Below are 27,245 nucleotides of genomic sequence, written 5' to 3'. Positions count from 1 at the left end.
TCTCACTTGTTTCTTTTCAGATTGACAACCCAGAAAGCTACACAACGGAATCCATACATTTGTGATTGGATGTGAGACTACTTTGACCCGACGAGATTGAAGATGATGTTGCTATGGAAACTGCTGGCGCTGCAGTCACTTATGGGGTGCCTCGCAGGTAAACTATCTTATTAACAACTTTTGATGCATGCCAAAGCTGCCCTTGTGAAGTCAGAGTCCTTATTCATATGTATTTGGGGCAGGTGAAGGTATGAAAGCCATAGTTCACAATGGAGCCACCTGAAAAAGATTAGCCACAAGCAAACATAATCGTTTAATTTAATTTTTTTCCCCCATTGAGGTAGAAAATAAGAATGTAGTCTACTCAACAAGGAAGTGTATTGTTAAAGTGCGCAATTGTTTTCTAAAGACTTCCAGTAGCAGGCGATATTGCATTTCTGCATTGCCTTAGTGTTGGATCTGGCACTCAGGAAAGGTTAGCAATAGCATCACGAATGTGAAATGAGGGGAGTGTACCGCAGCTATCAAAGTAACAATGAAATATTTGAATTTGATTTCTGATCACAAACAACTGTGAGATTTTATCAGGAGCGAAAACGTGCCATGCTTTTGTAAAGGTGCAATATAGGGTTAGGGTTGTTTATTAGTGACAAAATGTAGACATTGGTAATGTCACATATGCTGTGAAACCAATCTGAATCATATCTGCAGCCTCATAAGGAATCTTGTCACGGAAGCACAGGATATGAAAGGAATATAAATAGGGCCGTTGTTTGCTCAAACGCACATGAAGTCTGATCTTAGTGAAATTAACTTATTTTATAGGCCCACTACTTAGTCCAAATACTGACAAAACGACCCTAATCCCCATTGACTTCAATTGAAAAAGGCAACAGAAGGTCTTGCAAAAGTTGAAAACTTTTTAGATCTATAGTCTAATTGAATCCAAATTGAAGGTGTGCTTTTATAAAGGTCCTTCCAGCCTGATTTAAATTCTTCTTACACCAAGTAGTATAGATTAAGACTTAGCCTGGGTTTAATTTATACCATGTTTGACCCTAAGAATGTTCGTGCACATTAGTCAAGGGGTTTAATTAAAACTGAGCCACCAATTAATCAATTAATGAATCAATCAATCATTCAATCAATCAATGAATCAATCAACATATGTGTATAATTTACTGTGTACACGTGTGTGTATAATTTAATGTGTTTTAAATACGCATATCATTTTACATATACAGATGAAATGCTTTGCGAAAGAAATGCAGCAAAAGAAGGTGCTATATATATATCTATATTCATTTCTCAAATTGATATATAAAGGGTGACATGAGTGAACTGGAAACCCTACCTGGGTTTTCTCCAAATGTCCATCTTTCATTTATTGTGTGGTAAAGTTGAATTATAGCTTCATTATGCCGTGGTGCCCAGTCTACCCAGAGGCTCTCTGTGGCATTGATCACATTTTGATGGAGGGCTTTAATTTGTCTCCCTTACAAATAGGTGGGGTCAAGAGAGAACATCAGTGAATGACTCAAAGTGTTTAATCAAGAGGTATTATACCAATCAAGATGGAGAAAAGGCTCTATTGATGAGGTCTCTGTTCTGGAATAACCTTCCTACTCATTACTCAACATACGTAAGATCTATTGTGAACCCCTCGGCCTCTCCGGCACACTGAATTGTCTGATTTGACTCGTTTAAGGGAGCATGGCCTAGCTGTTCGCTGTTATGTTCTCCATCATGTGGGGGGGGGGGGGGGGGGGGGGCTCAACAATCAATCCCACATGATCTCACAGCAGACAGCTGGTGATGATTGACCAGCCTGTTTTGAGTCCAAGCAGCTGAATCCGCGTGGAGCTGAAGCCTCACGGAGATCACTTCTGTTTTGGAGAAAGGCAGAAACAGTGGAACTGGAAAGACAACCTGCCGTATCTCAAGGGCCTGCTGATGATTATGGATGACTGACCTTTTTTGGATTACATTCAATAGAAACCACTTTATAGGATCTGATTTCCCACCTGTCCAAGTAGCTTCGACACCCTGAAATGCATGGACAATGCCCATGTTTTATAAGGCCCTAAACAACTTAAAATAGGCACTGCACACGGCACTTTGACCTGTTTTTAATACTGATCTCTTGTACTTTTAGTGTGTGTGTGTGTGTGTGTGTGTGTGTGTGTGTGTGTGTGTGTGTGTGTGTGTGTGTGTGTGTGTGTGTGTGTGTGTGTGTGTTTATTGCGTCTTTGAATGTGCACTTTTGAGCCTTGTCAAAGGAACATTTCTGTTACTTGTGACAGACAATAAAGCTATCTTGGATCAAACCAGGGAACTCCACAATTTGCCTGATATGGCTGTTTTTCCTTCATTAAATTCAGATAGCTTGGCTGTAAGGGTGAGGGCAGGGTGTGCAGATTTACAGCATGGGAATAGCAGGGTTAATGAGGAGACGAGCAGCACTACATTTTTAAAGTCCAGAGTGAAAGCGGGCCGGGGTGGGCAGGCTTACAGAGAACATCCATGTGCTGCAGCAGCCAAAGGACCTTGTAAAGTTGCTCTATGCTTCTTGCCAGATTTACTTGAAATGAGCATTAAGACACTTTTCAGGGCTGCTTACACTCAGGCTGGAAATGAACATCTCAGAGCATTAACATTTTTTTTTAGATCTTTAAGGGCAAGCAAAGGATTATTGTCCTAACTCCGCTTCGCTTATCAGTTTGGAACGAAACTCACTTTACAATAGATGATGTGGCCTAGATATGGATTAGAGAGACGGCTGAAAATGGACTTCTGGGAACAGGAATGGTGTATAATACGCAGACAATAGACCTACCAAAGCTTGCTTTTTCATATGCTGCAGAGTGCAAAACTGCATTTGCAAGTACTACTCACTCACATAGGCTTGCAAAAAGAAATTGCACAGATCTTTATTGAGCCTATAGTTGCAGACATTGTCCTCAGCCTGGAGTGTTGTACGTTGGGGCGGTTTCCACGCGCAAGCAATCAAAAATGTCTACAAATGGTGGAAAAAAGGGTTGACTACTTTTGGTTTGTTTGCTTGTTCACTAGCTGACTAAAGAGCATATTATCAGTGCTGAGAGCTGACCAGCCAGCAGTCGGTCTGCACTAGCAATGGGAACTGGAGTCTTAAAGTATAGAGGCATTTTTTCCGGTTGTATATAGGGTGATCAGACATCCCAGTTTTCTAGGGACCGTCCCCGTTTTTGGTGAACTGTCCCCAGCTGCAGCTGTCCTCGGAAATGTCCCTGTTTTCATGGCCGACAGTACCGTCTTTCTAAACTTTCAACATTTGAATAGACGTTGACCGATTAATCTGCACCGATAGCATGTTTTACAAACTATCGTTATCGGCGGATGTTGGCTCCGATAGCTGCCGATGCCTGCGCAGCCTCTACCGGCCATGCATCACTGGAGGTTCCAAACACGAAGTCAAATGTAATGCCATTGAGTACCCTGAGATAATTTCGCCTATATTTAAATAAAGTTAACTTTAAGACAGCCTTATTAGTCAATTGTGAGCTAAGATAAGGTTGTTGTTTATTGTATGGCAGTATTAATGCATTAGACTGAAGAAGATAACTGCTGCTTTACCGAACACAGGCAGCCCTGCTGTCTGTGTTTTGTAGTGAGCATGCTGGTGCGGTGGAGGGGAGAGGGAGAGGGCAGTTTAGGTTATGGTAGAAAGACTTTTAATTACGTTTTTCAATGTAGACTACTACATCAGATAACGTTATGGGCCTGTCTGATTCTCAAGTGAACGAGCAATATAGGTGGCATTTCTAGGTAAGAAGTTGTAATTAGGTTGTCTGAAACCAGTTTGATACACAAGTTCACTGAATTTGCAACCTTCCTAGGTACCTGGTTATGGATAATTTTCAAGGAACCATACCATGGTACCTTTCTTTGGTTAAGATATCCCATGATACCTTGCGACCCTTACAATCGACGAAGAAGAACGAAGCGAGCCCGAGCTAGGCCCTAATGGCGACGCCCACAAAGCCGACCGCATCAGAAAAAAGTGAAACAATGTTGGCTAACTAACAAACATCTGTCACTTTCTTTTTGTTTTTATCCTAGAATAGTCAATAACGTCAACCTTTACTTAATTTCAGTTCAGTCAGATGTTTGTACAGTGTCAGGAAAGTCACTTTTGAACAATAGTAGGAAGCATCTTACCTGACTCTGTTGTGGACAGCAGCCGGCTAGTTAGGTTGCTAGCTAACGTTAACGTTACTTTAGAAAACCCGCTCCGCGTGCACCAAAACAGGACTTACACTGTACAGCCAGGCTGTACTTCTATGTGGCATACACTGTTGACCTGCTATGGTAGCTGCTATGGTTTCTATCATTATAATCTCTGTAATATAAAGCAGATGGACAGTGCTTACCTTGTGGCTATGTTTTCTACATCAAGTAATCCACGTTTGACTGCCTGCAGAAACTCCGCCCCTGCCAGCTGCTATGGGTCATTAATGCTCGTTAAGGCTCTCCATACGATTCTCCGTGGATGTGCTTTGTGTATTTCATAAATAATAACATTGGATATTTTAATGATAAATTGACTGCCGGTTTTCCCTTCAGAAATCTGGTCGTCTTATTTTTAACCGAGAGCGTAGCCCAACAACAGAGCCACTGAGCAGACTTACGTGTGAAGTAAAATGATAAGAACGATAAGAATAAGAGGGATGAAGGTACAGCGTATATGATTTAAGCCCATTTCCTCGTCTCACGCTGTGTGACTCCAAGTGACATGTCACTCTTCTTATCCCCTCGCTCTCATAACATTAACACCGGAAAGATTTCCAAGAGGAAGCCAACAAACTGTCAGCCGAAAGGGTGATGATACAAATACTGCTGCTCCTCCTCGTGTGCCTGAGAGAATCTAACACTGGTTGCTATTAGGGATGGGCATTTCTAGCAAAAACACTATTCGAAATTCGCTCGCCAAAGTCGACTTTTAAGCATTGCACCACTGAAGTAAAGAACATGTTACATGACATTGACATTTTCGAAGATAAAAAACAGTTTTGACAATCATGAGTGGTTCATTAAATATTTAGTAGGCTCAGGTCTGAGTGCTAAAGGGGTGCCAAAGTCACCCCCTCTCCCTCTTCATGGGATTTCATCCGCCATTCATTTTTCCATAAACCTTGCTTATAAAAATTGTTTTACTTGCTCAAACCAAGCGATTCGACTATACTTAGAATTGGGGGAGACAATGCAACATTTCACTCACAAAAAAAAAAAAAAATTTTTTTTTTACATTTTTTATTTTATTTTCGAATTTCGACTTTCAATAATAAAAGTCGACCTTGATAATAACAACGATTATTCGAAAATTCGAAATTCGATGCCCATCCCTAGTTGCTATACAGAAAGTAGCTGTAGGAAAAGTCGTGGGACATTTTGAAAACCTGAGCTATTTCAGTTCTAAAGATTCAAAAGAGCTGTCAAGATCATCTTATTATGGTCTGTCCCATCCCCCAGACAATCAAAGCAAATTGGATGTGTGGATGGATGTGCTGATGAGGGGGTGTTTTACTATCGACAGGTTATTTTGTTATCCTGTGTCCTCTGCGAGTCCCTCCTCCCTGTTAGAGGCTGATTGCCCCAGCAGCAGCGCTCTCTCCCTCCCACACTCCCACACGCTTCTCATGCAGCCAGAATCTTAATGCCCCCGCGCTCGTTGCCCCGGCTTATTCTACCATGACGATCGCAGCCAGCCAGCCAGCGCCCTTTACTTCTGTTCATGCTCCCTCACACATGTTACAGCGAGTGAGGCTCCTCTCACAACCGTTTGATTTCTTCACCCTGAGAGCTGTTGTGGTGCAGATAAAAGGGCCTGTCTTCTCAGGCAGGCGCAGTGTTTAAAAAAAAAATCCAGGGCCACACGCACGCACGCACGCACACGCACGCACGCACACATGCAGGCACACACATGCACGCACGCACGCAGGCACACACACACACACGCACACACGCAGGCACACACACACACACACACACACACACACGCACACAAACGGACGCACACACGCAGGCACACACACACACACACACGCAGGCACGCACACGCACACACACGCACGCACACACACACACACGCACACACGCACACACACACGCACGCACAATTGTATTGTATTGGTTCTTCGTGGGTAACAGAGACTGCTTTCCCAACTTTTGTGAAACGAGCACAATGTCTTACTCCCCCCCCCTTTTTTTTCTCCCCAATGGGCCTTTTTCACAGCCGCCATTTTGTGTCTAAAAGGCAGGGTAAACACAGGTGCAACCAACACACTAATTTGGGGCCTCAGCACTGGAACACCTAAATGGACTAGAAGTTGGAAACCCTAATTAATGTTTTGGTACACCTGTGCTACTTCCTGCCTTTTAGACACAAAATGGTGGCTGTGAAAAAGGCCTGTTGTACTTGGCCAATCCCCCTGCTGTCCCGGTCATTGCTCCACCCCCTCTGCCGATCTCGGGAGAGTTGTAAACTAGCACATGCTTCCATCGATACATGTGCAGTTGCCCGCCGCTTCTTTTCACCTGACAGCGAGGAGTTTCACCGGCAGGATCGTAGCGCGTGGGAGGGGCACGCGCGCTATTCCCCCCCAGTTCCCCTCCCACCGAACAGGTGCCCCAACCGTTCGGAGGCATTTGTGCGGCGACCAGGACTCATGCCCCACCGACTTCCCACCCGCAGCTATGTCCCTATGAACGTCTGACCAAGCCGGACCTACCGCTGCCGGGAATTGAACCTGTGTCCCCGGCCTGCAGTGGTAGTGCTTTGACCTCTAAATGACCCAGACGCCCCTACAACTTTTTCAGATATCCTGCCAACAAACAAACAAACAAACACACGGGGTGGAAAACATGAGGTAATAAAAAGAAGAGAAATATGTTTTTCCACCAGGAAGGGATTAGGTGAAGGAGACACGACTAGAAACGGTACAGGTCAGGGTGGTGGATGGGCACATACATTTATCTTCAACTCCAACAAGTCGGATTCAATTCCCAACTCAAGTTGTTTTATTCCCCCAAGCCTAACCAGTAGCTCACCTTTGTACCTGAGGAGCTGCTGGTGTCACGTGGTACAATTCATGTTGGAGGAACATCATCTTCACATAATGGTGCTTTTCAGAGTTTGTGTGCTCATTTCATCTCAGGAGACTGTGTTGTGTTGGGATAAACAAGGATGCTAAAAATACACAAAACTGGTCTGTGGTTAAACAGAATAATTTAGCATTTGAACACAAGATGTGACTGTGGTGACTGGTGGCTGAGGAGACATTAGTCTTCTACAGCTGTCGTGACATTTCTAAAGCGTCTTCAGAAGACAACGCATTATGAATTCTTAAGATACTTAGTGCACTAATGCACCATCAAGGCCTTCTATTTCAAGTAAAAACATGCATGACATCTCTAATCAGCAAAACAAGTATACTGGTCTCGATATGTCTCCCTTGTTCATCAGTTTACCGTTTTCACCAACTACAGTATTTTTATTTTTATTTTTCTAGATGAAAGCCAATACTGTCTTTTCCAAAAACGTTTTAGAGACATCATCATCACAGGAGGGAAGTGCTGTGTTCTATTTTGCTTACAGTAAAAAAAAACATTAGATTTAACTGAATGTTCCCAAACAATAGCTCACCATAATTTACCCAAACATTTTGGTCAAATGTTCCTAATAGACACAATTGGCTGTGTCTGCGGGTAGGAAGCCGGTGGGGTATGAGTCCTGGTCACTGCACTAGCGCCTCCTCTGGTCGGTCGGGGTACCTGTTCGGGGGGAGGGGAACTGGGGGGAATAGCGTGATCCTCCCACGCGCTACCGTCCTGCCGGTGAAACTCCTCGCTGTCAGGTGAAACGAAGCGGCTGGCGACTACACATGTATCGGAGGAAGCATGTGCTAGTGATCGGCAGAGGGGGTGGAGCAACGTCTGGGAATTGGCAAGTACAATTGGTGAGAAAAAGGGAGGGGGAAAAAAAACCTGTTCCTATGACAAACAAAACAAACTGCTGACTGTTTTAATCTTTTTGTGCTCTGGAAAAATGCATCCATGGTTTTACTCTTTTTTTCTGCTTCAGTCAATGGTCCCTCCCACGTCTCCAGTTTGTGCAAAAATGTTTAGTTTGCTGACCAAGAAGATATGATATCCAATTATAAACAATAACCTAAACAAAATAGTGTATTTGTAAATTAAGTTTGTGGCAGATTGGTACATCTTGGTGGAAAAACATTGAAGAAAAAGCCTATCGCATCCAAGAAGAGTGTGAACAGGGGAATCAAACATTACAAACCATTAAGTGTTTATTACATTATCGGGGATATAAGGGTGATGTATGTATTATATATGATGTCGTTTGCTGAAACCACAAATTGCTGCACGCACGCAAACACGCACGCACACACACACACACACACACACACACACACACACACACACACACACACACACACACACACACACACACACACACTACTGCCACTACTACTACATAAAGACAAATACTCAGACATATTCTCAGGAGGATCTTTTTTGTTCTTTTTTATACACAATTATTGGATTCTTTGATTATTTGACGTCAAACAAAGCCTCAATCATGTATTTACTCAAGGCTCGCATCACCTAACGAATGAGTGACAAATAGTGCAATTACATAAAATAGAAGATATTTAAATTGGTTATACTAAATGATTTAAAGTGTCAGCCTCTTTAATATTTCATATGTAAAGATAACTGCCTCCAGCTGATATGAATAAGTATGCTAATATAGAAAAGGCTGGCTCTGTGCTATCGTTATACAATATTAAATATTTATCTGAACGTGTAAGGTTCATTAAAGGGAGAGCATACAGTTGTTGTTTTTTTTAAGCTTTACTCACCCGAGGTATGTTTGCTGAGCACACATGCTCTTTTTCAGCTACACTCGTACACACAGTGACGATCAAAGCCTTCCATGCTGTGGCTATTGAGCAGCTCTGCTACGTTGCTTAAGGGTAGTTGCTGAGGGAGGTGCGGGGGGACCTTCTAGCTCGCCTCCCCCATGAAGATCTGCCCAGCTGGTCGCATTCCAAATCAATCCATGAGCCCGTTCCTCTAAAGTTAAAAGGAAAATCCACCCGAGGATACTTGCACTCGCTCGTATACACATATATATATATATATATATATATATATATATATATATATATATATATATATATATATATGTATATACAATGACAATAAACTACTACTACTACATACACACATACATACATACATACATACATATATATATATATATATATATATATATATATATATATATATGTATGTATGTAGTAGTAGTTTATTGTCATTGTATAAATCATACAACGAAATTGCAAACTCCCCGTCGTGCAACCATACAGTACAATCAATTCACCAGACCCCACAGTATATAGACACAATAATAACAATTATAGTAACAGTAATAATACTGAATAGTGCAGTCAGTGCATCCGAATCTGTCTGAGTCGTGTATTTCATGAGAGGCCGGTCCGTAAGGTTTAACAAGAGACTTTATTTAGCAAATGGCATGCATGGCAAGTACTTTGGCGTATGACTCCCTTGTAAGATGGCGCTCCTCTTTAGGTGAGAGGGCGGCATCTATTTGGGCTAGAAGAGAGAATCGTTCCCCCGTGGGGGATTCTTCGGTAGTCAAGACTCGGTGGTGGACTGGGGAGGTTGGTGGGGTGAAATGACGCTTCAGAGGATGGTTTCAGGGGGGAATGAACAGCCGCGATGCCAGCTGCTGCTATGTTCCGCCAGAGTGGGGGGTGACGTACTAGGACCCTCGCTATATATACTAGGATGAACTGACGATGACTGACGTCATGACTGATGTCATGAACTGAGGACAACTGATGTCATGACTGACGTCACACTTGGGCTTGACTGACGTCACGGGCTGATCAGGTAATACAGATATGCCGGCCTCTCTCTCAGCTTGAAATTTGGTATGGAAACCTCACATATATATATATATATATATATATATATATATATATATATATATATATATATATATATATATCTCTGAGATGTTCCAGGAGTTACTTTGTGATGGAGTGCTCTAATATATCTTTGCTTCTGAGGAGCTGACATGTTTTTAGATAGCGGAGAAAATATTCTATCAAAGTCCATCATAGCCACGCTGGAAGTATATCAGCGTGACGCGACTGAATTGGTACAGCTAGCAGACTACATTGGTATTTGAGGAGACGCCTCAATTGAGTCCATACTAGAAGGCACAAACTGAAATGTGTTTGAAACAAGTGGTACAAAAGAAGCCTAGGTACAAAATGGATCTGATGTCTTTTGGACATTGCTGTCAGTGCATGTTGTTGTCAGATGTGGGTGACATCCTAGAATAGATATCCAAAGTCATAAAAAAGATATCAGATATCAGATATGAACAGCAAGAGAGAATTGAGAATTGAGCATGACGGTCTGTGGTGTGAATGTAGCCAAAATCATCCACGTGTCCCCAGTGCTCCATGCTCACAGGAGGCCACTCTCAGAAGTGAGAAAATCAGAACTTTGCATCAGCTCTGAAGCTAAATGGTAAGTGATTTTAAATGGTATGTGGCTAAGTCTGCACTGCAGGTTTTGTGTAGGAAATTTTAAATTAATTATGATATAAATAACAGTGTTTTCAAGTACCTGGGGCTGCTTTCTGTGTTTCCATAACGCAAGGTGGAGGGTCATAGGAGACTGTGTACAGTTAAAAGTCACTTCGCACTGGATGAATTACATGGCTGCTCAACTGAAATAGTTCCAAAAATAAACCTGGCTACATCAAGTTAATGATATTTCTTTCTTTTTTTTAATTGCTGAATTTAACATCGTAAAGAAATAAATTAATTCGTTAAAAAAAATCTAGTAGTGAAAACTGAAAGGTCAGTGTTTGTACTTTGGATAATATTAGTGGTGCACTCTCTCTAAAAATAGTGTATTAGTATATGCTAGAGTGTTAGCGTTGGAGCATTGGAACAAATGGATGATTTTGATGTATATTTTCTTATCACTTCAGTTCAATCTTGAATCTTGAATCTTGAATCTTGAATCTTGAATCTTGAACAATCTACAAAACCGGGTGTATTCCTTTGACCAACACCCCTCTTCAATACCACGGCCCCTCTGAAAACACACATGGCTACAGGCTTTCATGCCACCCATGCCTTGTTGAGTCATATAATAGATGTCCTACTACTGTATAGTTGAGACGACACGGACACAGGTTTGACCTCCACAACAGCCATTGTGTGTCCATCAACAGTCATGTCCTGTCAAAGTGTCCTTTAGCAAGAGACAGAGCCCCCACATGCTCACTGTTTACAAATCGCTCTGGACAAAAGTGTCAGCTAAGACGTCCTGAATGTAAAAAATGCTCAAACGTGTTTGTGTGTATACTAGCTGACATGTCAAGACATGACATGTCAAGTCTGATCAGAAATGAAAGGTTGGGGAGAGTGCTGGAATAAAATGTTTAGAAGTATGCAAAAAAAATGATGTTCATAAACGGTCCTGTCATCAATCAATCAATCAATCAATCAGTTTAATACATGTCCCAGAAGGGCACTTTGGTTCACATCAGACAGTAGTGGATAATTACAACATCATTACTACGGTAGTTTGAGATTAGTAATAACGGCACACTTCAGAATTGAGATACATTATTACTAGTTTTAAAGTAATAAAGGCACACTTCAATATTATACAATACATAAACATTTGTAGCATTATGTACAGATTCCAAAGGACCATCTACCGCCCTCAGCCGGGTCGCCGCGTGCGCAGCGCCACCGTTTTTTTTTTTTTTTTTAGTAAAAAAACTGGTCATTGTAGAAGTTACCATGGCTACTGTTCACTATCAACTTACCGTGCTTACAGAATACGTGTGTTCCATTTTGAGATGATCAAAGATTAATTTTGGAATTCCGCTCTCATATTGTTCTCATCCAATTAAGAGTCTGAAAGAGAAAATGTTGTTAGGGCACAATCATCGTTGTGTATTTATACATCACATTATCACCCTGTTTAATTTGGCTTCCTTGGCTACATTCTTACTGGCTCAGTGAGTATGAAATGGACCCTTGCTGTAAAAATGTATTCCATATATCTATGTCTTATCTACAGAAGATGAATATTCTCGGCCCAGTGAACTACTGATGTGCTGCTGTGAGAGAACTATCTATTGGAATAGCTCTGAGGAAGCATGAACAATATGGGCAGATATTCTCTTCTCATGACCTTGAACCCATTTGTGAAGTCTTTTACATGGAGTCTTTTACAGTCATGGAGAAATAAATTTTCTTCAAGATTCATGTGTAGCCGCGGTGTGCTCCACTTGTATTGTATCTTCTATCATCTTGAAGGAACATAGAGGACACTATCTCTAATGATCTCTATGTAGAGGCTCAGAAAACCATTCGAACAAGACATTTGATTTGGCTTCTGCGGAAGATATGCTATCTGAACGTTTCTGTGGAGCGCAGGCTCTTACAGTGTGTGAGGGTTAGAATGGGAGTCAATGAATACCTGGCTTACTGGACAGAAGAAAAACCGCACAACTGAGAAAGTTGGTCACACCAGTGCTACCAGTGGAAAAGGTATTCTAGAGCCCTGTTAGGTGTGTTTTCCCCTCCTTCAAACGTCCGGTTGTCAGCTTATGCACCTGCTATTTGGCAGACAAAAAGCACCACTACTGTACTGTAGATGATGCCTGGTGAGTGGATCAGATGTGAAGAGGATTCTGAAATCCTCTCATTTTCAATCCTGTTGTCAATTTAGGCAATTGTAGCATCATTGCATCTATATAGTTAGATCGATACAACAGATAGATAGATGGATGGATAGATAGATCTAATGCAGGACACAGACTACAATGTACAAAATATATATATAAGACACCAAGCTGGAGCTTTACACCAGCGGTTCTCAAAGTGGGCTCTGGGGATCCCTAGGGATCCTTGAGGGAGCTCCAGGGAGCCCCCAGCAAAACGATGACTGGTTTCATTTGACTATAATTTAATTCACTAGAGATTAGCCCAGTTGGAGAACATGTAAGGATGACTGTATTCATAGGTTTCACCTCCCCCCCATACAGTAGCTGTGACATCAGTACAACCCTAGAGAATTCAATGACTCATAATCTCGTTAGCAGGAAAAGGCAAGACAATCAGCATCACTGTTTTTGCCATGATCATAGCTATCATCATGTTCCTCACGATCATCATTATTGTCATCACAGCATATTGCCTTCTTATTGTCAAAATCGATCACTGCCATCCTCAACACAGTTGCCGTTACAGTACCATCATCACAAACATGATCAAGGCTAGCTAATCCAGTGATCTAGGCACGATGTCTACATGTTGTCTCTCAAACCAAAATCTGAGAATATGTTTGTTAGAGATGATTGATGATGGCTGATGATGATGGATATGATGGGAGCTGAACATCAGAGCTCTCACCAAAACGGCACAACAGATGATGTATTTCCTGGACTCTTGAGTCCAGTTTTTTATTTATGCTGAGGTAAGCTCTGTAAATTCGTTTGCTGTCGTCTGTGGCAGCTGAAGAATTTCAAAGTGCCAAAAGCAATGATGGTGCTCTTCTCCACCTCCACCGTCGAGTCCATCCTTGCCTGCTCCATCACCCTCTGGTATGCTGCTGCCCTCAAGGAGATGTGCAGACTGCAGTGCATCATCCGCCGTGCTGAAAAGGTGATTGGATGCAGGTCACTTCAGGACCTGCACACCGCCAGGACGCTGAAGCGGTCTTGGAAAATCGTGGCTGACCCCTCCCACCCCAGGCCACAGACTTGTTGTTGCACTCCCCCATGGCAGGAGGCTGAGGTGTGGCAGAACCAGAACCTCTCATCACAGGGACAGTTTCTACCCAACTACCATCCATTTCTTCAATGAGACACGAAAGCCTCCACAAATCAGGACATTGTCACCCCCCCCCCCCCCCCCCCCCGCCTTTCCTGCTGGGTTGGTAACAGGCCGGGGTCCTCCACTGACATGATCCTACGGACCCCCCCTTCCCCCATACGTCACTCTAAAGGGCAGCACTTTATATCTTTGTGATTGTCTTTCTACATTGCTTTTATCTTCTATTATTGATGTGACCAAGTCGAATTCCTCGTTTGTAATCTGATTACTTAGTGTGGTTATTAAAGTGAATCTGAATTATGAATCTGAATTTCCATGGCTGATTTCCATGGCTATCTGTATTGCAGTTAGAGAGACAGATGAAATGATGAAGTTAACACTGGTACAATACTCAATACAAGGACCCCTGGTGGACCCCAGACCTCACGTTGAGAACCATCAAGCTAAACCAAGAGTTGTTGCAGCCCTAAACTGTCATCCCAGTCTCATGAAATTTTAACTCGCATGTAAAATGCATGAAAAGTGAGAGAAATGCAGTAGCCTACATTTCCCTGTGGCCAAAGAAATGTGAAGGAGACACAACTTACAAATTCTACTGGTTCTAGTCTAGAATCAATACTTTGAAATAGTGCTGCTGTGGAGAGTAAGGGTGTGTTCAGTCAAGATGCTGGATGGGCAGATACATTCATCTTCAACACTTAAAACCACGTTTCCCAAGTTTTCAGCTGTCAGTGAAGTTTTCAGTAACAATGTAACTTATTCAACCGTGACCAACTCCTTACTCTAATATCAACCAAAATGCTTTAGTTGCCTACCCTTAACCAAAGATGTTTTACTCGACTAAGTGTAACCATTAGCTAACCTTTTGATGTGTGAGGAACATATGGCATGTTCAATTCATGGTGGTGGAGGAACGTAATCTTCACGTTATTCCTGTCCACAACACTGTGTGTTTCAGAGTTAGCATGCATTACCAGACATGTGGTGAGGCTGTGTTGGAGCTGCAGCAGAAGGAGGCGAGCAGCTTAGCAGTGCGAGCCGCGGGCTGGGAGGGCTCTGATGCTTAGAGACAGCCACATAGCCGGGGGAGCTACGTAGCCGTTTAGCCATGTGTCAGCCCCAGACTACATTCAGAGAATGAGCCATAGCCTGCCCTGAGCAGGACACGACACACACTTGACCACTGCAAGATTACTGTCATTGAAAATAGGACAAACTGAATGCTAAAGTCATGTCAATGGGCTATGGAAAGCAGCATGAAAAACACAAGGTTAAAATCTGTGTGTTTTAAGATACAACTTGCACGAAATGAACCAGCATTCTATCCTTATTCCAAAACACTGCAGAATGAGTGTTCCATGTTACTTTCAACTCATGGTCTGCTGAACAACAACACAACAGGAATGTAGAACACTGTATCATTGACACTCTTTTGCAGGATTATTTAATCCAGTGGAGTAAATAATAGCAAATTCACATTTGCTTTTGTGGATTAGTTGGAAAATTAGCAGTTTAGATTCATGAATCCTGCGACCATGATAATAGTAACGAGATGGCAGTTTTCTCAACAAAAGGTACAAATGGCGGTAACATAAAAAGAATAAAGCAATCATATTCACAAAAGCATAATAACCGTAAGACTTGCACTGCTGGCTCCAGTAAAGGCTCGCTCAGGAGAGCAGAAATGCCGCTTGAGTATGTAATAGTAATACTATCATAACAAAAACGAAAGCAAGAAAAAACCATCACAATGGCACTGGGCTTGAAAGTCCACTCAGCACTTACACAGTAGCTCGACTTGCAAGATTAAGAGACTGATTGGGGCCTCTTTTTTTTTCTCTCTCCTCAGCAACACTGTAAAGAGAGGGGGAGACTCTTAGATCAGGGCTAGACTCCATGCATTATGCAACAACCCGCTCCAGCAGATCTCTATGGGGCGCTATTGGGTAGAATTTATCGGCTGAGTTATTGCACCAGACAGACATCTGAGTTATAGGCCTAATTATGACATTTCATATAAGAGATCTCTACGTAGGTGAGATAGCAATTTTTTACTCAAGGATGCAGCAAAAGGATGCTGCTCCCTTTGCCCAGAAAGCACAATATTAACTGGTTGCACGGCGGCTAAAAGAAATCAGGCAAAGATAAACTGTAGGGTTGAATTGTTGCACCATGGTTCCCCTCTTTGTTCCACTCCCACGAAGAGGTTGATCTATCAAACACATGAAACCACAGGCTAAACAACAGGCAACAGGCTCCTGTTTGTGCATCCTGAGGAGTTATGAAGATGAATCAGAGAATTTTGTTTACCTGGTCATTTAGCCTTACTTTAACACATGCTTTGGAAGCAATGAACTCAGTCGGCGATAGATATCCAGTAGTACATTAAGTTACTGGTGGCAGCAGCTGTTGCACTCACAGGCGTAGCTCTTTAGCATATCAAGGACGACGAGGAAGTAGCTCTTCTGCCGGATGAGTAGAGTTGTTCCTATTGTTTGTACTGTAAGTGCAGCTGTGTGCTTTTAATTCAGCGATATAATGAGTGTTGAATTTAGAATGCCACGGAGAGGCTCTGCTTCTTGAAGTAATGGCGAGCCCTGACTGGTGTAGGAGGCAGGGAAGATAAGAGATAAATGTCAGCAGAGATGCTATTTGAATTGCAGTAATTGGAATTTGCCAAGCTCGTATTAAATTGTTGAATCCAAAATAAAAAATATATATACTATGTTGTCAGATAAATGAATCACCCCCCCCCCCCCCCCTCTCTTTTTTGACGCACAATTTCAATTAATGCAATGAACTGGAAGTGTGATTGTTACTGAATTGGACTGTTTTCCTTTTTGTTTTCTTTATCATTTCAATTGAATTGGCCAATTCAAATTCCGTTTTCTTAATTCAGATTCAGCTTCCTGAGACACATCCAGACCAGGCGTAAGGGGCTTTTGTTCCCAAGCTGCATTAGCCAATATTTAGCCAACAGCTAATATTTTTTTCGTTCCTTTTTTCTTTTTTTCTTAGATAAATAAGATATTAGATGAGATTCAATTTCAACCTTACAAATTCAATTTTTGACAACATTTCAAATTTCTGCAATTCAAATACAATCTCTCCTGCAGTAATCTCTTTCCATATAGGAGTGATTACAACCTCCATTTAAATAAAAGTCAATGATTCCAGCTTCAGTCCACCAGACTGAAGATACTTACTATAATACTTAAAGGAGGTGCAGCTCCGTGATGTGTCCCAATGCCAGTGCTACAGTAATTACCATCCAAACTGATGCCCTCTTCTTAATGTAGCCTATCTCTAATCTCTACTTGTGCCCATTGCCCATGAAGGGCATTTCTTAGGTTGTCATGCATGTCAGATGGCCTTATGTGATGTCAAAGTGTCTTCTGGTAGTGTGCTCCCCCTCTCTCTTCAGGCCATTTCACAGTGGCAGGCTGAACAGTGACCTCTGTCATTCCACTGGGTGAGCAGCCTGCGGTGTGCCTGCTGGTGCCAGGGCCAGCTGAGCCATGCTGCCTGCTAGGCAGACTCTGTGGCCCTTTGCGCCTGGGTCTCCATCCATACACACCTCCTAACCAGCCCAGCTGTCCCCACTTCATTATCATGTGTTGATTAGGACTAGATTACTCTGGGAGGTGGTGGGCTTGAACGTCTCCTCTGCAGCATTGTTCAAGGAGGCCACTGCATCTGCCGCCACAAAAAACCGCCTGCTCTCTGCTTTTTCATGCATTCCTCTGTTGTGGTCGTATCTTTAAAGGGACAGCTCACCCTAAAATCCAAAATACATATTTTTCCCCGTCACCTGTAGTGCTATTTATCCATAGATCGTTTTGTGTTAGTTGCCTGCGTTTTGGAGATATTGGCCCTAGATTTCTGCCTTCTCTTGAATACAATGGAACTGGATGCTCAAAGCGCAATAACTAAATAAATAACGAAACGAACTAACAAACTCAATTTGAAAAACTCAACTGCAATGTCTCTTTCCAAGATTCATTTGAATAGCCATAGTGAATAATCGGATTACAAACGAGGAATTTGACGCAGCGCAGCAATCAGTTCAATAGCACAAGATGAAGCAAACAGAAAACAATCTCAAATGATAAGATTCAAGATTCAAGATCATTTTAATATCCATACTATAGTGAGTAATTATGTTGAGTGAATGAGAAATTAGTCTTTGTGCAGTATGCAGCGCAGCCATCACTTCAATAGCAGAAGATGGCGCAAAACAGAATAATCTTGAATTATAAGTGCAAAGTAAGTCCTTTAAGTGACCTATGGGGGGACGGAGGTGGCATTGGATTGTGTCCTTGGGATAGTGTCCAGTAAAAGTCCTTCAAGTATGATTGTGTGTGTGTGTGTGTGTGTGGGGGGGGGGGTAGATTAGTGTCCATGGGATAATGTCCATGGGAGAGGAACCCCAGTTGTTGCAGAGCCGGTTGTGCTCAGGTGGCACCGGGCGTGAGGGAGTGACACAGTCCTGATTTGTGGGGGCTTTCGGGTCTCATTGAAGAGGCGGTTGGGTAGAAGCTGTCCCTGTGACGAGAGGTTCTGGTACTGCAAGACATCAGTCTTCTGCCATGGGGTCGGCCATCATTTTCTGAGGCTGCTTTTCCTGGAAGAATAACCCGGTTACTCAAGATAAGCCACAGACTTTGTTGTGAGCAGTTTCAGGAACTATTTTCTTTTGACTGAAATACACCCGCTAGCTGCTAGCTAGCTAGCTCCTACATGAAACTCCAGCTAGAGCAGCAGAAGTGAGAGGAAAACTGTGTATTTTGAATTTTAGAGTGAGCTGTCCCTTTAAGTTAACCCACACCGTCATATAAATGTAGTGTATGGCACTTGGACTTGTACTTTTTTTTTTTTAATCCTCCTCAGAGGACCCCAAAACTGGGCTCTGTAAACTATTTGACACACTTAATGTTTTCATGACTTTATTATACAGTGCTCTATACCCTAAGCTTCCATTAGGACTGAGACCTGCTTGATTAACGACAGCTCAGCTCTAGTCTATGAAATTGAAGACTATGGCCGTTTCTCAATACCAAGAATGCATTCTTGTTCTTGTGTTCTTGGGGAGAACGTTCTTGCTAGTCGTTCTTGGAAGAATGAACTTGCGAGGTCACAAGCACACATGACGCCTGTTGGCAGTTTGAGACAATGCGTTCTTGGGGGTATTGCGCAATACCAGCGCAGAGGCCACCTGCAGTACTACACAAATAAAAAGCTCAGCTGATGTAGATGCAGCCAATTGTGCTCTGGACCTTTTTGCCATTTTTCGCCATAAATGTTCATAAAGTGGCACTTATTGAAACCTTGTAGGCATCAAAAGTCATCAGAAATTAATTTAGTGATGAAATAAAACTTTAAATTGTAAAAAACGTCCCGGAGCTTATGGCGTCTTCTCTGCTGCGTTCTGCCTCCACTTATGCCGAAATGAATGCTGGGATATCTGCCTTGCCAAGTTGACACAAGTCTCCAGGTGCGCTCACCTGCTCTTCTCAGGAGAAGCAATTAAGTCAAGATGAAGGAGGGGCATCCCCAGATGGCATGGGAGCCTAGCCCTTTGCTAATTGGCGATGTTAGTGATTCAGACCAGATAAGAAAGAAAGACCTCTCCTCTCTTCTCCTCTGCCGAGCCTCTTCTTCACTCTGGCTTTGTTTTGCTTTGTCAACTCGTGTCTTTTTGATATGCATATCAATCAATGTTTTATTCATGCACACTTGAATAAAATCACTCAAGATCGCCTGGTGGTCGTCTGTATGCACAACCGGCTTCCGCCGCGCACGCGCGCGTGCGGGGGTTGCCATTTTCAAAGTTAATTTTTTGCGACGCTGCCTCTTTCTCACGCAACCCGGAGAAATGAATGATTTATGCGACTGTCACTCTGAGGATACAGAGCAACTGAGACTGTACGTCCCACACCATTCTTCTGTACGTCCCACCACCATTCTTCCACTTTTCCCCACAGCTTGTAGGGTTTTTAACGAGAGACGGAGAGACAGCGATGCTAATTGAGTGGCTGGAAAAGAACATTGATCAGGCGGTTCCTGGCAGAGCGGCAGAGGGGTTTACAGCTCCTGCATCCCAAAGGGCGCGCAGCACACACCTGTTCCACCAGAGCAGTGGCTTCGTGTTAATCATAACGCTAAAGTCGTAAAGTTTAATTAAAATCTCACTTCACTATAATCATGTCAGTGTTTATTAAATCTCAGGATCCCATTAGGGCAGAGCAGTCAGAGGTGTGTGTGTGCGTGTGCGCGCGCACACGTGTGTGTGTGTGCGTGTGTGACTATTATACAAGGCGCAAGCCAATTCAAAATGTGCCTGATTCTGATCATCTTATCAGATAGAGCAGCGGTTGCTGTTACATCGAACACGAAGATAGTGATACTACTATAGAAATGAAAACATCAATTCTCTTCACATAATCGATGCCTGGTAGAAGAGTGGGCGCTGGCGGTGGATGTGACCAATCTTCTTTTTGTTGTTGTTGTTGTTGTTCAATTTCCATCCCACTGGCCACCGGCCTTTATGTTGTGCTGCCGTTACATCATTCATGCTGCGACTTGTATACCTGTCTGTCAGTTCACTGGGGGATTCAAACACCCCAGTGAGGACTGTGATTACACGTCTGCCTGAGTGGAAAAAACAGCCCAATTACAACCCGTTGTAATTAGGAGGGCAATAGCAACAGAAAATATAATGATTTCCTCCTGCTGTCTCAGTGAAGAGAATAATGCATCAGAGTGAACGTTGCCTACTGTCAAAACGTATGCCATGTTGCAAAACCTGATTCACCCAGGGTTTCGAAATGGCCAAATTAGGGTGCCATGCTGTTCACTAACGATGCACAATCCTCTTACAGCATGCCTACCAGCATTGGCAGGCATGGTGGAGGGCCGTTTTGAAATAGTAGTTTTCGATTCCTAGGCTCGCCCGCTGCGCGGCCTCGCCTGACCTGCAGCTCGCCAAGCTGGCCCTGCAGCTCGCTGTTTTTAAAACGAGGCATCTCGCGCACTACGTGCGCTGGATTCCTAGGTTTGCCCGCTGCACGGCCTCGCCCACCCTGCAGCTCACCGAGCTGGCCCTGCAGCTTGCATACGCAGCTCGCCCGCTGCGTGGCCACCGGCCATGATATTTTGCATCACACATACAAAATGCACATTTAGCATTTTGGTCTGCACTGTCTGCAACATGGATTTCCTGACATGTCTCCACATTTCCAACACAGTCTGCACCTCGTCACTCTAGTCCAGATCTATTTTGCTATTGTGAGGGCCGCCAGTTGGTTCCCGTAGCGCCAAAATCTTCCCAAAGCAGGGTCAGACTCACAGCATGAAGACTAGCCAGGATGGCCAAATCAGGATCATTTTCAGCGCAGTAATCTTCTGCTCCATGGCCAGCTTAAAGGAGAGCATATTCCATCCAAAAATATCTTCCCTCCAGCTCTCAGAAGCTCAAAGTTGATACCATCTAAATAGCTGTTTGATTGTGGTATTGTTGGATGACATTAAAACCTGGCAGCCCATAGTGGATTAGTCTCAAAGACCCAGTGCACAGACGCCACTATAGCAGCTAATGATGGAGTGGGCGGGGCATAGCGCTCTTTTTTTACTGTTTTGCATACATAACTCCAGCAAAGGCGAAACACAGAATAGGGTTAGGGTTATTTATTAATAACCTAATCTATTCATTTGCAAAATATTTTTCATATCGTTTCTGTTTGTAACATGTTCACAGTTGACAGATAAACTTTGTAACAAGCACATCAGGTCTGAATCACAGCATTTCATCCCAGCCGTTGCAGTGGTGCGGTCACGTTGTTCTGCTCACAATAAAGTGGCGATCACACTGGAGGCTTTTAGAGGAGTGAAGTTGAAGTCTACAACTGTTGAGTGCTACTCTATTCAGCCAGCATTGCAACGCTACCACAGAAAAGTCAGCTAGCCAAAGGGCCGCACATTGGACATCGGAGCTGAACCAGGCTTGATTTAATTTGTTGAAACGCCAGAGAACATTTTGTTCTTAATTAAACAGTTAATTGACAAAAATCACGCTTGTTAATCTTGTTTGGACACGGGCTGGGCATTCATATTCATGGAGCTGTCAGAGTAAAATAATTGATTGACTGCTTATTGATTGATTGTTGATCATTGTAGACTGTTTAATTATGATCTAACTGACATGCATGCTCTGACAGAGTCCCCCCCCCCCCCCCCCCCCCACACACACACACACAGGCATAAACACAAATATTTCTAAATGATATTCATTTCAGCTACAGCCTTAAATATCATAACTATTACTCAAACTTAACCCAAAGAAGAACAATTATCCCATAGCTAACATTGTGCTAGTGAACTACAGTAACTGATAGGGAACAACAACAGTGTTGTTGCCATGGGCCCGGGTCCCAGGAGGAGATTCAATGAGACTGGTATCCTGAAATTATTTATTATTACTATAAAGGATATAGTCTGGAAATACACTATGGTTTTGTATTTAGTGTAGCACATGCCTGTGCCACAGATACTGTATTGGGGACCCAAATACATAAATAAATATTTAAAGCACTGAAAATAACTAAAGGATTCAACGACGGCGCTTTCAACCGCGGGGGAAGAATCCCCTCCGACTGTCACGGAGGAAAAGTGAAGACAGTAAAGATCAAAGCGTAATTTGCATCCCACTCAAGGTTTAGAAATCTTTGGATGTCACAATAATAATGTAGGCAACAGGCAGTTTCTGGAGCGGCGGGACTCTTTCCCTGTGGCAGTAACCTTCCCGCTTTGAGCCGACATGTTTCTCCCACAGCGTGTCGTGCAGATGAATGGGGTCTGCGGCGCTCAGAAGAAGACATGCAGTACACCAGGCCTACTGGGAGCCCCGGTGAAGATATCCGAGTATCAGGGAAACACGGGGTTAGGATTTGAACGGTGACCTACTTCTTCTCGTTCGGCATGACCCCGGTACACAACAGCTTGGTGCACAGGTGCAGTTCGAGCGATTGGTTTTTTTTTTTCAAAGAAACTTTCCCAGTAGCGTAGTTTCACCCAGAACTGAAAGAAAGTGTCGCTACGTACACATATACAGCCGTATACTATGGTTATGCTATGAAGAATGGCATGCCAACAATAAGAGCAAAAGTGAGTGTAATGCCTGTCAAGCCTTGGATTATGATGTATATGCCTGCTAAGTGAAGTGCTGCATATCTACAGAGCTAATACATACATGGTTGTTTACGATATATTGGTTTTTGCATACAACCCAGATAAATGGGGCAACCAAATCCAAGGAGATTTCACTGAGAGTCCCATAACGAGGAATTCTGACCATTTAGACGATGCATTATGAAGAAAATAAAACCCACAGTCTAACATTTCTATCACATCTACCTGACGTGTTTTTTGATTCGGACAGATGTAGACAAATGGAGCCATTATAGACCGTTATTCCACAGTTGCAGTGAAGGCAGGCATAATGAGGAGATCCAGTGTTTATCACTTGTCTGGGTGCAAGTTCAAGATTCAAGATTTTTATTGTCACTCCATGGTACAAGTATCACGTGTGAAATTCTTGTGCTGTGGACTCCGTTTACAACATAGTACAAATATAACAGGGCATATGAGTGCAAAAACAACAAGAGACACAACAAGCAATAAGGCAGTATAGTGATAAGACAAGTCAGAGACAGTGGCATATTCACTGCACATAGGTGCACATGTCATGTGCATACTTTAGACGTGCTTGAACATTTTAAATTCGACGTATTTGACATACAGGTGCAAATAGCATATTCCTTATTAAACATACAATTAAACATTAGACATACGTAATGGTAGCAGCTACAGTACGGTACAGTACGGCTACTACACTATTTGTGTATGTAAAGGAGTCTCGTGGCCTGCGGGAAGAAACTGTTCATCAAGCGATTTGTGCGTGCTTTTGGAACCCTGTATCTCCACCCTGTCTAGGTTTAGTGAGCTCATCTCAGGCTTCCATCTACTCATGGTGCATGCTTTAGGCAAGGATGGGAGTTAATAATGATAATCACGAGTTTAATGCAGAAAACATTTGATACAGATGATGCATTCTTTGCCTTTTCGTTGAGTATGTAGCGGGCACAAAAGCGCATGGAAATATATTCACTGATGGCTTTTCAGCGGAGTTGCCAGTGTCTTGTGTGTAAGCGGAGAGTGGATACAAACCATGGTTAAAGTGCTGTGCCACTTGGGGCGCCTTGATGGCATTTAGAAATCCAGCCTGTGGACCTGTGCTGCATGTTCTCCCCCTATCTCCCATACCTTCCTAGCTCTCTCTCAACTTTCACTATCACTCTAGAGGGCTCTCAAAAGTGCCACTGGAAAGCTCTTTACTCATGGTCACCTTGCATTAAAAAGATTGTCTATTGAATGATATTGTGCCAGTCACAGAGATAGAGACTTGGACTTGGGACTTGGGACTTGGACTTGAGTCACACACACAGTGACTTGAGACTTGACTTGAGACTCATCTTCAAAGACTTGAGACTTGAGTTGGACATGATGTTTGGGACTTGTGAACAATCTTTATTTTATTTTTATGCCTCCGCCGGCGATAGCCAGGCCGGAGGCATTATGGATCCGGGTTGTCCGTCCGTCCGTACGATGTTCGTTAACGCGATATCTGAGGAACGCCTGGACGGAATTTCATCAAATTTGCCTCAAACATCGACTTAGACTCAAGGATGATCTGATTAGATTTTGGTGGTCAAAGGTCAAGGTCACTGTGACCTCTCGAACGCCATTTTCAAGCTTGTTAACGCGATATCTCAGGAATGCCTTGACGGAATTTAATCAAACTTGTCTCAAACATCGACTTGGACTCAAGGATGAACTGATTAGATTTTGGTGGTCAAAGGTCAAAGGTCAAGGTCACTGTGACCTCTCGAACGCCATTTTCAAGCTTGTTAACGCGATATCTCAGGAATGCCTTGACGAAATTTAATCAAACTTGTCTCAAATATCGACTTGGACTCAAGGATGAACTGATTAGATTTTGGTGGTCAAAGGTCAAAGGTCAAGGTCACTGTGACCTCTCAAACGCCATTTTCCAGCTTCTTAACGCGATATCTCACGAATACCTTGACGGAATTTCATCAAATTTGCCTCAAACATCTACTTAGACTCAAGGATGAACTGATTCGATTTTGGTGGTCAAAAGTCAAAGGTCAAGGTTACTGTGACCTCTCAAACGCCATTTTCAAGCTTGTTAACGTGATATCTCAGGAATGCCTTGACGGAATTTAATCAAACTTGTCTCAAACATTGACTTGGACTCGAGGATGATCTGATTAGATTTTGGTGGTCAAAGGTCAAGGTGAGCTCTCGAACGCCATTTTCAAGCTTGTTAACGCGATATCTCAGGAATGCCTTGACGGAATTTAATCAAACTTGTCTCAAACATCGACTTGGACTCAAGCATGAACTGATTACATTTTGGTGGTCAAAGTTCAAGGTCACTGTGACCTCTCACACTCCCAATTTCCAAGCTCTGTAACGCAACATCACAGGAGCGCCTTGACGGAATCTCTTCCAATTTGCCTCAAATGGCGATTTGGACTCCAGAATGAACTAATGGCGGAGGCATAAGTCCGCGTTGCGGTCGTTCTATTTTTTTTTTTTTTTTGGGTGCATTAACATTAAGGAAATGTCTATTAATGTCATCTAATCAATGCTGATACTGTATGCTAATAGATAAAGGAGTACAATACAGTACATGCTTTGAATCCATTCGTTTTAGCTACTATGCAGTGTTCTAAGCAGACCGGATAGCATGCAGCAGATGATCTATAAGATACTTGAGACTTGACTTGGACGTGTGACCGACTTGAGACTTGACTTGGACTTGCCCCTCAAAGACTTGAGACTTGACTTGGACTTGCCCCTCAAAGACTTGAGACTTGACTTGGACTTGCAAAAGATGACTTGTGACTGGCCCAGTCATTGTGTGACAATATTATCTTTCGTTTTACATATAACAGACAATTCATTTTCAAGTATTTACAGTATGAGGTTACAGCCGGCATAGTGAGCCTATTTGTAACCAAAATGTTGAAGAGTTGTTTCGAGAGATAAGAGTTGTTCGAGCAAACTGAGTAATTACCGCTGGATGATCAGAAAACAACCAGCTCATGCCAGAAATAATTAGAACCACAAGGATGAAAAAATATAGCATTAAATTGTTTTTAAATTCTCTTTTGGGGGACATGGGAGGCCTGTCTGAGCAGCACTAAGCAGGATTGTGATCATCATAATGCGTGTGGAAAGTGGTTTCAGTCAACCATACAATAGGAGCAATTGTTCCAACTGCATCTAGAGCTGAAACTACTTAATTTATGATTTCATGATGTGTATGGTGCTTTCTCTTTAAATTGTATGGATTCCCCCCCGCCCAGTTATAATATAAATCGCTCTTCAGAGTGCTGCTGCTGCTGTGCAGGTTGCACCTCCGAGGCGAAACCTTCAAAAGCCGCGTGCATTTTTGAAAGAGTTTTGCATGAAAAAAGAATAGCCTCACCCCAAGCGGAATTAGCATGAGTTCTGAATGCTGCTGTGGGATTGGAAACATACTATAATGCTGTGAAAAGGTGAGGTATGTAGGGAGGTGTTTCCCTGAATTAGATTGCCTATTGAGCCGTTCTTTGAATTATGCATCACCCCGTGCACGTCGACCTATACAGCTACACTCATCTTTGTCACATCTTGCACAATGCAATGGCCATGCTTTCTGTTGCCTGAACGTTTCTCTGCTTTGAGGACAAAATAAAAGGTTGGGAACTCTATTGTAGAGGCAATACTCTACATTCCCATTTCCGGAAAACGGTAAAACTGGTTATGGCATAATCAACCATTTTAAACTACCTTTTCTTGCAGAATTGTGACATTTTAGAAGGTGGAATCATCTGGATCCCCCCCCCCTGTAGAGAGCATTGAACATTGCAGTGTTTTCTAGAAAGGATATTTACTGTAGAATTTTGGAATGCTCAACTGGCTGCAACGTGAGCCCAATCTGGCAGCTTTGCATGCTACAGCATCCATTGAATCAAAGCCCTCCTCACCAAGCAGGCTTCTCATTTGCTTGTACAAGCAGCACCAGTCATCGTCCGTCCAGACTATAGACCAAATCACCGTGACGTCACCATGTAAACAAATTTACTTCCGGGTACCATTTGGGGAAGGCGGCAGGTTTAAATGTGCGTGTTGTCAAATAAATGCTGTCAAACCCTC

At 42.9% G+C, this 27,245-nt stretch overlaps 1 protein-coding gene across 1 annotated transcript in view; it reads left to right on the top strand.

Annotated features, from left to right (window-relative positions):
• Positions 1–102: 102 nt before the first annotated feature.
• Positions 103–27,245, top strand: part of cntn4 (contactin 4) — a gene marked incomplete at its 5' end in the record, with an annotated part of 153,140 nt that continues 125,997 nt past the window's right edge. The window contains one exon of the mRNA XM_083660815.1: positions 103–157. Within this exon, the coding sequence (XP_083516941.1) occupies positions 103–157 (55 nt within the window). The remainder of the gene's footprint in view (positions 158–27,245) is intronic.

Source organism: Poromitra crassiceps (assembly GCF_964638095.1).
Source record: "Poromitra crassiceps genome assembly, chromosome: 25".
NCBI lineage: Eukaryota > Metazoa > Chordata > Actinopteri > Beryciformes > Melamphaidae > Poromitra > Poromitra crassiceps.
This window is presented reverse-complemented; position numbering and strand designations above follow the sequence as displayed.